This window comes from Eriocheir sinensis, chromosome 37 (genome assembly GCF_024679095.1).
Source record: "Eriocheir sinensis breed Jianghai 21 chromosome 37, ASM2467909v1, whole genome shotgun sequence".
Lineage (NCBI taxonomy): Eukaryota > Metazoa > Arthropoda > Malacostraca > Decapoda > Varunidae > Eriocheir > Eriocheir sinensis.
In genome coordinates this window covers 7,746,046-7,760,171 of record NC_066545.1, presented here as the reverse complement: position 1 = coordinate 7,760,171, position 14,126 = coordinate 7,746,046, and the positions used below count along the sequence as shown (strand labels likewise).

The 14,126-nt window shown below is 41.0% G+C and overlaps 2 protein-coding genes across 4 annotated transcripts in view; one reads left to right on the top strand and one right to left on the bottom strand.

Moving 5' to 3' along the window:
• The window catches only part of LOC127008154 (cadherin-23-like), a 31,131-nt gene extending 21,325 nt beyond the window's left edge, over window positions 1-9,806 (top strand). The window contains exon 35 of the mRNA XM_050879810.1: window positions 134-9,806. Within this exon, the coding sequence (XP_050735767.1) occupies window positions 134-526 (393 nt within the window). The 3' untranslated portion in view covers window positions 527-9,806. The remainder of the gene's footprint in view (window positions 1-133) is intronic.
• Window positions 9,749-14,126, bottom strand: part of LOC127008155 (protein UBASH3A homolog) — a 19,101-nt gene continuing 14,723 nt past the window's right edge. For 2 of the 3 annotated variants that reach the window (XM_050879811.1, XM_050879815.1), the window contains one exon: window positions 9,749-12,448. In XM_050879811.1, the coding sequence (XP_050735768.1) occupies window positions 12,320-12,448 (129 nt within the window). In that variant the 3' untranslated portion in view covers window positions 9,749-12,319. Of the gene's footprint in view, window positions 14,058-14,126 lie in introns of all 3 variants that reach the window. The other variant, XM_050879812.1, reaches the window with a different exon arrangement.

The window sequence follows — 14,126 nt, the reverse complement described above, 5'->3', positions numbered from 1 at the left end:
GGAAAGGGAAGTATTTGTTTTTACTGTCTGTTTGTCTATGGGGGGATGGTGTAGTGGGTGATTTTGTTTCTTAAAAGTTCATAACTACATCCCTTTCATTCCTTCATCCCTCCCCTCTTGGTGCATTTCTCAGAGGTGTGTGCCAAGGCGAGAGGCTAGTGGAGCTGACTGGGTGGAGGTGTGGGTGATGGTGATCGCTGCCTTCATTGGTGTTGGCGGTGCTGTGGCTGCTTGTGCCGTTTGCTGCCTCTACTCCCACTATCGCCGCAAGGTGAAGCGTCACAACCACCACATGCGTCTGCTAGATGCACCCCCCTCAGTAGGTCCTGTGCTACCCCCTGGGTCCATTGTTATGTTACCCCCAGGCCCTCTGGGACCCCCAGGACATCCAGGCCCTGTGGCAGTGAGTTCAGGAGCTCCAATGCCCCCTGCCTCTATCCTGAGCTCTGAGCCTCCGAGAGCATACGAGTGGCAGGAGCGAGGGCTTCCCTTAGACAGCGCCTCATATAGGAGTGCCCAGCGGTAATGTAAGTGGTGCTGAACCTTTTGTTGATGTGTTCAGGGTATTATTGGAGTACATAGATCCAGGTAGAGTGACTAAATATTTTTTCATTATGTAAAGGACCTACAAGTGTAGTAGTAAAATATCAGGTGCTCTAATTTGACCACATTCCATTGAATCATGCTAACCAGCTAAATAAGCTGCAGTCTTGGTAGTTTGAGAAGAATGTAGCAATATTTTATGGGGGCAGTGATAGTGAAGTTTGTCTATGGCTTCATGAAGAGGATTGATGGGTATATTCTATTTTTCATATCTTAACTAAAACTTTTTAGCCCATATCTCTCCTATGCTTTCCCTCTTGTACAATGCCAAACCACCTCAGAGTGTTCTGCTTCATGTGGTCACTTCTGGAGTCTGAAGCACAATCATTTTAGATTACAAAATACAACATCCATTGTAGTGATTACAATTTTATTTTTATTTAATTATACTGTCATAATTAAATGTTTGGAATTTTAATACTCAGCATGAAGATCACAAGAGGTTTTCCTTTTAGTAGAATAACTGAAGTAGAGGTAGAACTAAAGACATGGAGGAACTCAGCAGGTCTTACAGCCTCTTGGGTTTTTATATGGTGATAGGTAGCTTGTATAGTTAATAGTTTTACTAATTTATTGTTTATAAATATAACAAGTACGACTACTATGTTTTGAAACATCCAGTATTTGCTGTACATAGATAAGAAGGAATTTTTTAAGATATACTTCAGGAGATTTAAGTTACTTATTACAAAGCCGTCCATTAGTTTTTTACAGTCAGTTTTGAGGATGTTGATATGAGCTATTACTTGCCTTTGTTATTGAGTCCTTCCATATTGCAGCACTTTATCAGTGCCTTAGCATGATCAGTGTATTTTAAGGTAAAGCTTTTGGAAGAGTACATTTTGCACACCAGATGTCTTGATTTAAATGTTTATATTTATATAATTTTGACTGCATTTGTGAAAATGTTGTTTTATCAAATTTGAAAATGTGAGCTGTTATGTAAAGAGAAAATATATCTTTTTTAAATCTAATTTGATCCATATATTTGGCAAAAAACTGCTGGAACCATATAGCTTTAAGTAAAGTAAGGTAAAGTTAGGGGCATAAGCTGCATGTTAGCTGACACTCATCTCAGTCCCATCATCCCTTGAGCTAATGGTGGGTAAGAACTCATTACTCCTGGACACAGGGCTAGTGTAACATCCAGGTTACCACCGTTTACTTTTCCTACGTATCTCCAGGTACCCATTTATTGACCAGCCTGAAAGGGAGGATGAACAGCTGGGTAGGCTGGGATCCAATTACCCTAGGCCAGGATCAAACCTAGGCCTGTGAATTTGTAGGTGGGCTTTACTAACCACTACACCAACTATATAGTGAAGGAGCTTGGTTAAAAGCTTTGATCTTTCTGTTTGAAGAAAAAAAAAAAAAAGTGATAAACCATCATTATCTTTACTAAGTGGTCTATTAGTTATGGCCACAGGTAAATGGTCAGGAAATTTGTTGATATATCAAGGAAAGAATCAAACTATTGTCTTGTTTTAACATTATATTATATACTCTTTGTTGGCACTAATTTGTAAGCAATTCAGGGCTTAGGGGTAACAAAACAAAAAAATCTAAACAAACAGACAACAATTATTCATGTGTCTAGGCCTTGTGGATCACTGGCTGGAAGCAAACAGGATCAGGCTGTAAATGTAACACAGTGGAAGGGAGGAGCCATGAGTGAGTGAGTCAGGGGAGGAAGGCCCAATGTTAGATGTGAGGAGGGTGAGTGAAGGCCTCCTAGTGGTGTATCCCAGCAAACCTTATAGTACAAACTGTGTTTGTGTGTGTGAACCCTCCTCCTCTACAAAAGCTTACATAATTACCATTGATTTAAAAGGTCTTTACCCCTCTTTTTGGTAAGGTGTGTATTTCCATGTCAATGTTATGTGTGTGATAACATTCCGTAACTGTAAAGGCTTAAATAGACTTTATATATATATATATATATATATATATATATATATATATATATATATATATATATATATATATATATATATATATATATATATATATATATATATATATATATATATAACAAAACATTTCACATGTGCTTATCAAATTGTAAATTTCTTACCTCTTCCTCCTTTAACTTTTGGGCACAAAACTTTCTACACATTATCATATTCCTTCTCATGTGTATAATGCAAGATTTTAACAATTTTGAACCCTCATTCCTACTGTTGTACTGCCACAAACAGACTACTACTGTATTCTTCTACATTTTTCTTTCTTCCTGCAACATGGGCCACTTTCAATCTTCAAGTTCTCATTCACTTACAGAACTCATCTTTATTCAACAAACAACCTTTCACTCAATCTCTTTGCAGGCCCATAATTTTGGCAGATTTTATGGGGGGGGCTAGAGAGCATCATTGGTTCATGAGATGGGGGTGCACAGGGGCCTTAGTGAAATTTTTTGAAAGCTAAGCTCTTTTAGGGGCATTTTGAAGCCAATATAGAAAACACTGGGGGCCATAGCTCCCCCCCAGAAATTACAGCCCTGCTTTGAGAAGCAGTGAATATTTTTTAAAGATTTTCCCAAAATTGTTGGTCTACCTCCTTATACGTAGTCATGCATCATCACTTATAACAGTTATTTGTTTAATGTGTCACATTATTAACATTTGTCACTATTTAAATGATTAACAGGAAGGCATAGGACATTCACCGGGTTCATGAGGCATGTTTGAGTAACCTGTTCCCCAATACTGGTTCCCTTTTCCATCTAACAAACACCAAATCTCAACAACCCTCAGTCAGATTAAAGATACATACAACACGATATGTCACTCCACATCTTACACTTATTCATGGACCAAACAAACATCTAAAGCCTCGGTCACACATTCACTTATCAAGCTCACGTATGTGATTTTTGGCCCATACGCGGGGCGGGGTTTGTTGCCGCGATCAACTGGATACGTGTCACGGGCCGATGTACGTAAAGCTTGTACGGTCAACATAGGGACGCCATAACGTCAGTACGAGGTAATGCGTATTAAGCCTATGCACTGCGCAAGCATGACGTGACGCTTACCCAAATTGCCACGACAAGAGGCCACACCCCCACAAGTAGTGCGTGGCAGAGCACGTAACAGCCATGTACGTATACCGTATGTGTAACGTGGTGCATTACGACCCTGCATCATCCTCACATTATCCCCACGTACATCGGTGGGTAAACGTGAGAGGTACGTACATAAGGGCCGTGCTGCACACCTGTGATTGCAGTTCCCATCAACATCTACCTGCAGCAAGAAGTACTCCCCTCCTGCTGAATCAACATGGAGAACATTGAAGACATCCTTGCCCTTATAACACCAGCAAACAGCCATAACACATAATTAATGGAGGCCATCCTGGAGTATGTGCATGCCATGGTATACTGGTATTAGTTGTGAAGGTCCACCTTGCAAGTGAAAAAACAGAAAAAAGAGGAGGCCGAGGAGGGTTTGGGCTTGGCTGTACTTGCAAAGAAGAGTGGACCTAGGCCACTATGACAACCTGATGGAGGAGTTGACAACCGAAAGTCCAGAACTGTACAGGAATTTTACCCGGATTGACAAGGACCTCTTCAGTGAAATAGCTGAACTTGTCACACCCCACATTCAGAAACAACGCACATTCTAGAGAGAATCCCTTGAGCCAGGCCTGGGTGTGGCTATCACCTTACGTTTCCTCGCCACGGGTGACTCATACAAGAGTCTGTCATACGCATTCCGAGTAGCCCACAACACCATTAGTTACAGTGTACCAGCGACCTGCAGGGCTATTGTTGCTGTCTACGGAGATGAGGAACTGCAGGTGCCACAAACACCAGAGGCTTGGAAGCAGGTTGCCCGCGGGTTGTTGGAGGTTTGGGTGACCCTGAAGCTAAAGAAGCCCCCTTCCGTGATCTCTTGGTGGTGTCCATGGGCATAGTTGAAAGTAGTGACGACAATGTCTACTGACGAGGGCGCTGGCGGGGGTGAGAGGTGGTGGTGGTGGCTTCGAGGTATATGTTGTTGCTAGTCTGAGAGAGGAACTGAAGCCGCAAGCCCGCCGCACGGCGTATACACACCATGCACAACGTTGCAACGTCGTCATGGGTACCCGAGGAGCGGCGCTGGTGCCACGGATGCTCCTGCACCACGTGAGGACCCACGCATTGCGTTGCGGGAACAGGGGAGCAGCGTGGGACCATGTGTAAGCGCCCCGCAAGCACGCCGTAAGCGCCACGTTGTACGCGTGAAGCCACATAAAATGGCGGTTGACGTGAGCAGCCATGTATCTTTTGAACATGTTATAGCGACCCCCCGTCTCTGCCCTGTATGCCCACGTACGTAAATACACATTATGGGACATTTACGTTGTACTTACGTAAGCGGTTGCCGACTACCAATTTCTGTTCGTGCGTGGGCGTACGTGGCTTGATACGTGGATGTGTGACCGAGGCATAAATCTACTTCCTATATTTCTATGACTAGAGTACATGAAACAAATTTTTTCCAAGAAAATATAAAATATGTAACATTTCTTCTTGATTCCCTGGCAGGAAGTTGGCCTCTGTTTTTTTGAGTGTACATGCCATGGCTGGGAGTGTGAAGGTGTACAGGTGGAGCATTCAGTTATGGGTTCATGCATCCATTGCCGCATACACTCCTGGCTCATCTTGTGTACACTTGTAGGAGTTGGCATGTTGCAGGTATTGTGAATGCAAATGTGAGAAGTAGGGAACCTGCTCACAGCCTAAGATGAATGACAAGGAAAATTACTTTATAAGCAAGAAAATATATAGCATTTTTTTCCTCTTTTTGTAATAATCGGCAACATCAGCAACAAACAGTCCAGTGTGAGCACCAAGTACCAAGGCTTTAAAAGACTATTTTTGAAGTATTATTGAAGCCTAACACCTAGCAAAAATACCAATACTCTGTGGGCAAAACTTTAAAATCCTTATTTTTATAGTTTCAATAACAAATTGTGAAGTGAACACAATACATAATACAGATATTGACATGGCTGAGAACACTGAAAATTATATACTGTCACACTCATTGTACAAGCTGGAATGTCCTTTCAGGTCAAGCCATGTATTATTTCCTGCATCTCCATACTTTCTATCATTCAATATATATATATATATATATATATATATATATATATATATATATATATATATATATATATATATATATATATATATATATATATATATATATATATATATAATGGTAGTTCTTTCTCTTTGCATCAGCATTTTCCATGTTAGTGCCTGGTCACTGTTTGTGTCAGGAAGATTGGCAGGCATCACTTGGAGGGCTGAGTGTGAAGTCATGTCTATGGGGCCCACCATGGCACTAATGTGGAAATGCAGCAAGATAGCACTAAGACAGGTTTTGGCCTTAGCAGAGTTAAACTTTGGCCACCATACTCAATTAGGTTTTACTTTGCTTTGCATTCATCACAACCTAGCAATGCACATAGATGCATTTACTTTGAGAATTAACAATTATATGTAGTATCTTTCAATATCGTGAGGTGCTCGGAAGCAAATTTCCTTGTTTCAGTTGTACATGAATCCTCCTCCTAAATCACACATTTGTAAATATCACTGTACAGTGTGAACTTATTTTACGTGTGCACTGTGTGTATGAATACCATGGCGAGACTAATCTATTAAATATTAGTATGAAGGGAATGCCAACTGATATTTGGCAAAGCTGGTTCAACACACACACACACACAAACTTATGCATGCAGGCAGAGAAGCATACACACATGCACACCTACACACACATGCACACACACACAAGTACACATGCTCTCTCTCTCTGTCACTCACTCGGTTGCTCGCTCATTTTATCTCTCGGTCACTTACTCGTTCGCTGACTCTCTCTTAGTCACTCGCACGCTCACTCTTTCGGTCACTCACTTGTTCTCTCTCTCTCTCTTTCTTGCTTCTGTTCTCACTTTCTCGCTTGCTCTCTCTCGCTCTCTCACTCTCGCTTGCTCTCTCTCGCTCTCTCACTCTCGCTTGCTCTCTATCACTCTCTCACTCTCGCTTGCTCATTTGCTCTTGCTCTCTCACTTTTTCTCATAGATCTACAAGGGCAATGGGCTAGTGAATCCTGCACAAAGTTTGAATTTTAACAAGTTGGGTGGTATAATATATGTAAGCTGATTTCTGATTTCTTTATAATCTGAATTAATATGCTCATGTAAATCACAACTATGGGTTTCAGAGACCATGTTATATTATTAGGGGGGAATAACTTTTAGCAAATCATCAGGTACTGATGATAAATTGATAGAGCATGTCTCAGACCTTGCCCTGTTTTCTTCAATATGATTAATATTAACAAGATGTGGATGATTAAAACCTTTATAAGAGACATTTTATGATAAGATTCAAAAGATGAAGTGCTCCTTAACACAAGGCTGACAAACGTTTCTGTGGAGACAGCGATGTACGCATGCGCTGGGAGGCCAATGTATTATACTGTGTCTGGCATTAATTACTAAACCCTCCATCTCCTTCAGTGGGCAGTCCCGCAGGCTAATTCAGTCAGTGGACAGTTAAATCTAGGTTTTCCTAACTGCTATGGTAATATAATTTAGAAAATGAATGAATCAATCAGCAGGGGCATACACCGGGGGGTGCATCGCCTCGCCCACCCTACGACGCCAAGCCCGGGGGTCCATCCGGGCGAGTCTCCATGCAGGCCCCCTTCCCAACCCAAGTACCTCCCGGCAGGATCTAACGACCTGCTCAAGCCACAAACTCCATGGGCATCCCTCTGGCCTCCTCCACTCGGGATTGTCTCTTACAGAGACATCCCAATGAGCAGGATCAGCTTCAGGGTAACGTGCCACGTGCCCGTATAGCCGGAGTTGGCGTTGATGGACTATGCAAGTAATATATGTCGAATCAGTCTCACGGAGTAGTCGCCGGTTTGACACAAAGTCATTCCAGTGACATCCCATGATTCTGCGTAGACATTTATTACCAAAGGCATCAATCCGCCTCTCCAAGTCCCCATTTAGTGTCCATGTCTCACAACCATAGAGTAAGACAGGGAGCACAAGGGACTTGAAGATCCGTAATCTTTGCCCTTCTGCACAGGTACCGACAATGCCATATACTTGTGTTGAGCGAGTCCATAACACTGTGGGCCAAGCCAATCCACCGTTGTTATGAACTACGCTACCAAGATACGTGAAACTTTCTGAGATCTCAATGTCCTCACCACACGCATGAACAGACTGTACTGTTTCATCTAGCAAGCCTTCAAACACCTGCACCTTGGCCCAGGAGACCTGAAGTCCCAAGGGCTTCACCTCCTCGTGCAATGCCTCGAGAGCCATCACCAAAACCTCCAGCAACTCCGCCAGGATTACTGCATCATCAGCAAAAACAAGGTCAGTGACCCTGGTATTGCCAATCGATGCTCCGCAATGACTCTGGTCCACAACTCTGCCCAGTACCCAGTCCATACAAGTGCTGAAGAGCGATGGGGCAAGGACACAGCCCTGCCTCACTCCACTGATATCTCACTGACCACCAGCACATATGCATGATGCTGTCTCCACAGCAATGTTTGCCAGCCTCACGTTGTGAACCACTTCATCTTCAGGATTTTGTATTAGAGATACTGCAATAACGCAGAGAAAAAGTCACGTAATGTAACACTATAGAGTGCTGGCGGTTTGCTGCCCTGGGGTTCTGTAATTTTATCATTATGTGTCTCTTTTAAATGCTTTAATTGTCCACATTTTGCTAATAAATCATATTGACAAAATTTGGGCAAGGTCTGAAACAATCTATCAATTATAATATTAATCCAAAATTTTGTTATATGTTATTTTGAAAAAGCAATATAACATGATCTCTTGAGCCCTTTGTAGTGCAAGTTAGTTCACACTGTACTTCCACACTCAAAGATATTAATGGAGCTTATAACCTCTCTACAACTGTACAAAGAAAAATAACAATGCTTCTTATGAATAAATAGCAAATATGATGTTACTGTTGAGTTCAAACACACTGCACACTTGGTAATCCATCCACTTCATACCTTACATAACTATAAAATCTATATAAATCACAGAAAATGGCTGGTTGGAGGCAATGAATGCTGTGTAATAACTGATCACAGCAGCAGCAGCACCTACAAGTCTCGGTGGGGTGAAGGGAAAGGCTGTGCACCCACACGAGGGCAGAAACAATGGCGGGGTGGATCTCAAATATTTAGTTATAAATTAGTAAATTAAGCTGGCTGGTGGTAGATATTATATAAGGCAGTTAATATGCACCTTTTTTTTCAGCCAGTTAGGACAACAATCACTACCACCACTATTAGTTGTCCTACTGGCCATCCTTCCTCCCAGTTAGCACACATCAGCCTTTCTCTTTCATTGAGTCATTATGAACACATGCAGCAAGTCCTCCCAATACTGGATTAATTCTGTACCTTTTGTGGACATCCAGCAAATGGAATGTTTCCTATTTTCTCCATTTTTTTTCTTGAATTCATGGACTGGCTAAGAGCATAAGAAAATTTTGTTGTATCAATGGCATAAGAACACATCTGTATGGAAACAAGTGTGGGACTGAAATGACTTGTGAGGGATGACTGTGTGAACTGCTAATGACCTGCCAATATTCCATGTCACTCATCTAGTCACACTATTCTGGTGTATTTTCATCCAATACCAAAGGTTTTGTATGCTAAAAGTCTGGGCCATCCTTCAATTATCATGATGCATGGAGGGGAGGGTCTCTGCCAGATGAGAAATATGTAATGAGAGTATGGCAATCACAAATGCATGAAACATGACTAGCCAATAATCAGTCCCACAGTCAAGTGTATGCCAGTTACCCAGTCATGAGAACAATAACTTCAACTATGCCGTGCAGAACAGATTGGTTTAGAAGGAAATCTTGGATGGTTTCATAATTCTATGAATTCAGGCAAGGACACTCAGTGGCCTCTGCTGCTTGTAAGAGTCCAGTGTTGGGAGTCAGAGAGTTGACCTTGTCCTGGCCTCTTCAAAGACCAATGATGAGAGAAAAATGTTGTTCACCAGTAATTTTTGACATTTAAAGAGGGATATTCCATTCCTCTTCTTGTACTAAGAGCAGGTCATGTGGATAACTATATCAATGTGTGTGTGTGTGTGTGTGTGTGTGTGTGTGTGTGTGTGTGTGTGTGTGTGTGTGTGTGTGTGTGTCCATCAAAATAAATAAAAAATGTTACACAAAAATAAAATTCACAGGCACCACTGCCAATCTATAAAAAAATAAAATGTTTTATACAAATTAAAGATAAACCCCATAAATACAAAGTACCAAAAGTACTCACCCTTCCTGTTAATTTCACCACAAAAAAAACAAAAAAAAAACAAGGCAAACCATAAAATATTTCAAAAAAAGAATTGTGGTGTGATAATGAGGCCACCGCGTGAAGCTAGGGCAGGGCTAGGCTACCACAGGTAATGCCAATAGTACTCCTTGAGGTACAGGTAATGACCCAAATTCAATGCTGTAGCTTTACACTGTAGCATTAACCCAGAGCCTCATTGGTTACAATACTGCCACAGTAAGACGTTTTCTCTAAAATTTATATATAACAATACTTTTTCCTCAACCTCCAAATAAATACTGTCTTAACATTAGAAAACAACAGAATTAGAGAATAACAATCTGAGTCTATAACTCTTTTCATACAATCAATACTTGGAACATAAACATTAAGTTTTCTAACGAATGTGTCCTGTTTTTCCTTTCTCTATACTGTACTATGATTCTCACCTTCACCTTAAGCACAATGAACACATGTGTATAACCAACTTAACTTACCATCACTAGAACCTATTCCTTTTCTGTCATTGCTTGACATACAGTACACACACACTCTGCAGGCGTCATCAACCAAACCACCTAACTCTTCTAACATTACGTAATCCTCCTTTCTCAGGTTGGCAGCCTTCAAAGCTACATTATCATTTACTGGAAGGCTTAAGTACTAGAAGTAGATCAATTTCATGTCTTCATTTAAATAAACACACACACACACACACACACACACACACACACTGCATTACTCCAGCAAGAGCTATCTAACAATGACATCATGCTCATACTGTTTTATTAGCTGCTAAGTACATAATATTATGCATTTAACCCCTTCTCTACCGAATATGTGTTTTGATGTACGAGCGTACATCACATGAAAACAGCCATGCCACACCGGAACTGCTGGTGATGTACGCTCATACACCACGTAATGAATGGCAGAATCTGGGCCTGAGGGGAGGCTGGTAACTCTGTTTCTGTGGTCTTGGTGATGGCAACTCCTCTGTGTTTTGCCAACAAAGCAGTGAGCGATGTGTGACGCCGTAATGCGTCACAACACTACCACAAATGGCTTCCTCCCTATCTATGACATAACCTTTTTAACACCAATCATTATTCTTCATTATTATTTCAAATATATAGCATGACAATCTCCAAAGATACATGGCAATAATTACACACCAGTTGCCTTTGTTGCCTATGAGAGTGCCCAGGGTATTTTCCTTTCCATCATGCCGTTGCCTGCAGAGTTACCATGCAGACTATTTCATTCCTCGTGACGCTGATTTAGAAAAGTCAGACGATGATGAGACATTGTCTGATATATCAGTGGACAACAGTGACACTGATTACGACCCAGGGAAAGATAGTGACACTGACGGTGCTGACACGAGTGATGACGGAGAGGCAGAGGGGGTGGATAGCGAAACTACGCTTTCAGCAAATGGTTCTTGCTCGCCATCCCCGCCACAGACTTCCACGTTTTCAGCTGCTGTCAGATCCATTTACTAATGCTGGCCCTAGCGTTCTGCCCAGTGTGGAAGAGGATTTTGTTGATGTGCATCCAGGAATTGTTGCACATCATGAATCACATCCAATGACTGCGCTTGACTGTTTTCAGTTATTTATTACAAAGGATGTAGTGAACTTGCTGTGTGTGGACAAACACTCATGCACAACATTTTTTTAGAGAGAACCCCACAGTATATAAAAAGATCGTAAGGAGCGCATAGCTTTGTCGCTACAATAAAATATACACAACCCCCCACATCGTGGGAAGTGTAGCTGTCAGGTCGGTATATCGGGGGAACGCAATGTTTACATACGTGGCGGCGCTCGGTAAAGAAGGGGTTAAAGGATAGATTAAATATTCCTGAAGCAATGAATGAAGAATGAATATAAGGTATGTATATATGAATACTGGCAATTGTATATCTATTTGCCTTGTCTACTTTGCATTTTGATATTTTCTGAGGTATCAGATGATCTGGGATGACTGTGACAAAGCTGTATGCATTGTCTATGGTTTAGCCTTTTTTTACTTTATGCTGTTTCTCTAGAATGTGATGAGGAGAAAGCCCTTATAAAGATAGCCTATCCCAAGAGGGATTTTATTTTTATTACGGATGATGATGAGTGAGTTATTTGTGTTATTTGACAACTACTGCCTCATGCCACAAACTTAATAATAGGCCCATGGCAAACAGTAATTAGATGTTTGTTCCTGAAGATTCTAAAAGGACTGAATCCTAAGGCAGCTGGAAAGTATATCCTTTTCTTTTCACATGTACACACACACACATACAAACTTACAACACAAAACAAAAAATATCATCCTCACCCCAGTGCACAAATAACGATGATAGGGAAGGAAGAAGGTTAAGGCGTCATCACCCTCCAATCATATCTCATGTTGCTGGAATGGGTGGTGGGGGGGAAGGGGGGTTCTTGCAGGGACCAGCTGCCTGAATTCTCCTGAGCAGCAAAGGCAAAGGAGCAATATGGGACCTGTTGAGCAGGAAAATGCTGTTAGAGGTGCAGGCAGCTGGGGTGGTGATAGCAGCGGTGGGTGAGGGTGAAAGCAAGTGTAGTAGTGGTGGTAGTGGTGGATGTATAAAGAAGAGAACTGAAGTTAGGGAACTGTAAGAAGCAAATATGGTTTTCTTGCATAGGTATGGGAAGCAGTTAGTGATGGTGAAGAGGAAAACGATGTTATGTGCAAATGTTAGAGAATTTAATATGATATGTCAGATTAATGGAAGAGATTTAATTTCAAATATGGAAGATTTGATTCTGGGAAGTGACCTAAACCTTGCATAGGATAGTGTGAAGCAGCATTTTTTTTTTTTTTTTACAGTCTGACAATGACTTGGAAGAAGTATTGATACAGCTTGTGGTGTTGATGAAGATGGTGGTAACAGTATAATAGTAACTGGTAAAGGTTAAAGGAAAGGAATTTAGAACAAGTGCTTTATGGATGATGGTAGAATAAAGTTGTTTTTAGAGATGAAACAAGTGAGATGATGTTACAATGAAAGTGGAGGTAGAGACAAAAGTGGAAGGATGGCTGGATAGTGGATGAACTGAATGAGTTAATTATTTTTCACTAAAGGATTACATTGGGTTACTATTATTAACACTTTCCTTATCAAGTAATTTGTCATGTTAAATCATTATTTTTTTTATATTTTCCATCACTTTGCACTTTATATACCTACTCATGTATATAATTATATAACAGTAGACCTATTATTAACCACAACCATCCATTTTATCATTTGCATGACCTATACAACAGTAACAGTATTCCTCTTTAGAATTTTACCTTCCTTCTGTATCCATTTTATGTTTACAGAGTGGATATCAGTAAACAAATTAAAACACCTAATTTTAAAAGCTGTGAACTGGGCTCACATTCTTCCAGAGCTGCCTTGTCTTGTATAAACTATAGGTAATAGATTTGTGCCAGTTCTAACTCACTGACATAAATAAAAACAGGAAGCTGCTGCTGCTCTGATTGGAAAATGTGTTTGTTAGTTGTGCCAACAATAAACAAAATATATCTGATATCTCTAAGATGAGACATTATGAAGCAAACTAAAAATATTTTAATGGGTCACTCCATTAACAACACTGTCTGTGAGTATCTAGTATCAAACATAGCAGTAGTATAAACATTATTCCTCTTTCATGCCACACCTCCAAGCAAACTCAATAGCAGAAATGCTTTAATGTAACATGAGGTAAGCAGCACATCTCTTTTAAACAAAACTTCTTTACAGACTGCAAAAAGAAGTTCTACTGGTCAATAAAAAAAATTAAAAAAACTAGAAGCATATCAAACAGCATGTGGTAAATAGTTTGTTGATGATCCAAAAAATGATTAAAATAAGATGGTTTCAGAAGCAAAGGTTATTAGGGAGCTGGTGGAGGCAGCCAGAGGGAAGCATTCCGTCTTAACCATTGAAGGAGAGGCACCTCAGTCACTCCCTCAACCCAAGAGAATCCTCCAGTCATAGTGTGCCTGGCCAGTATTGGAGACAGGGCGCACTGGCTCTACCAGAGACCACTGACCTGTGGGCCCCTCCAGCACAGCACTTGCAGAGCAATAGGGAATCTGTGGCCACAAGAGGACATAACATCACTCATTCTCAGCAGGAAATGCTATTATATCTGAGGCCGAATT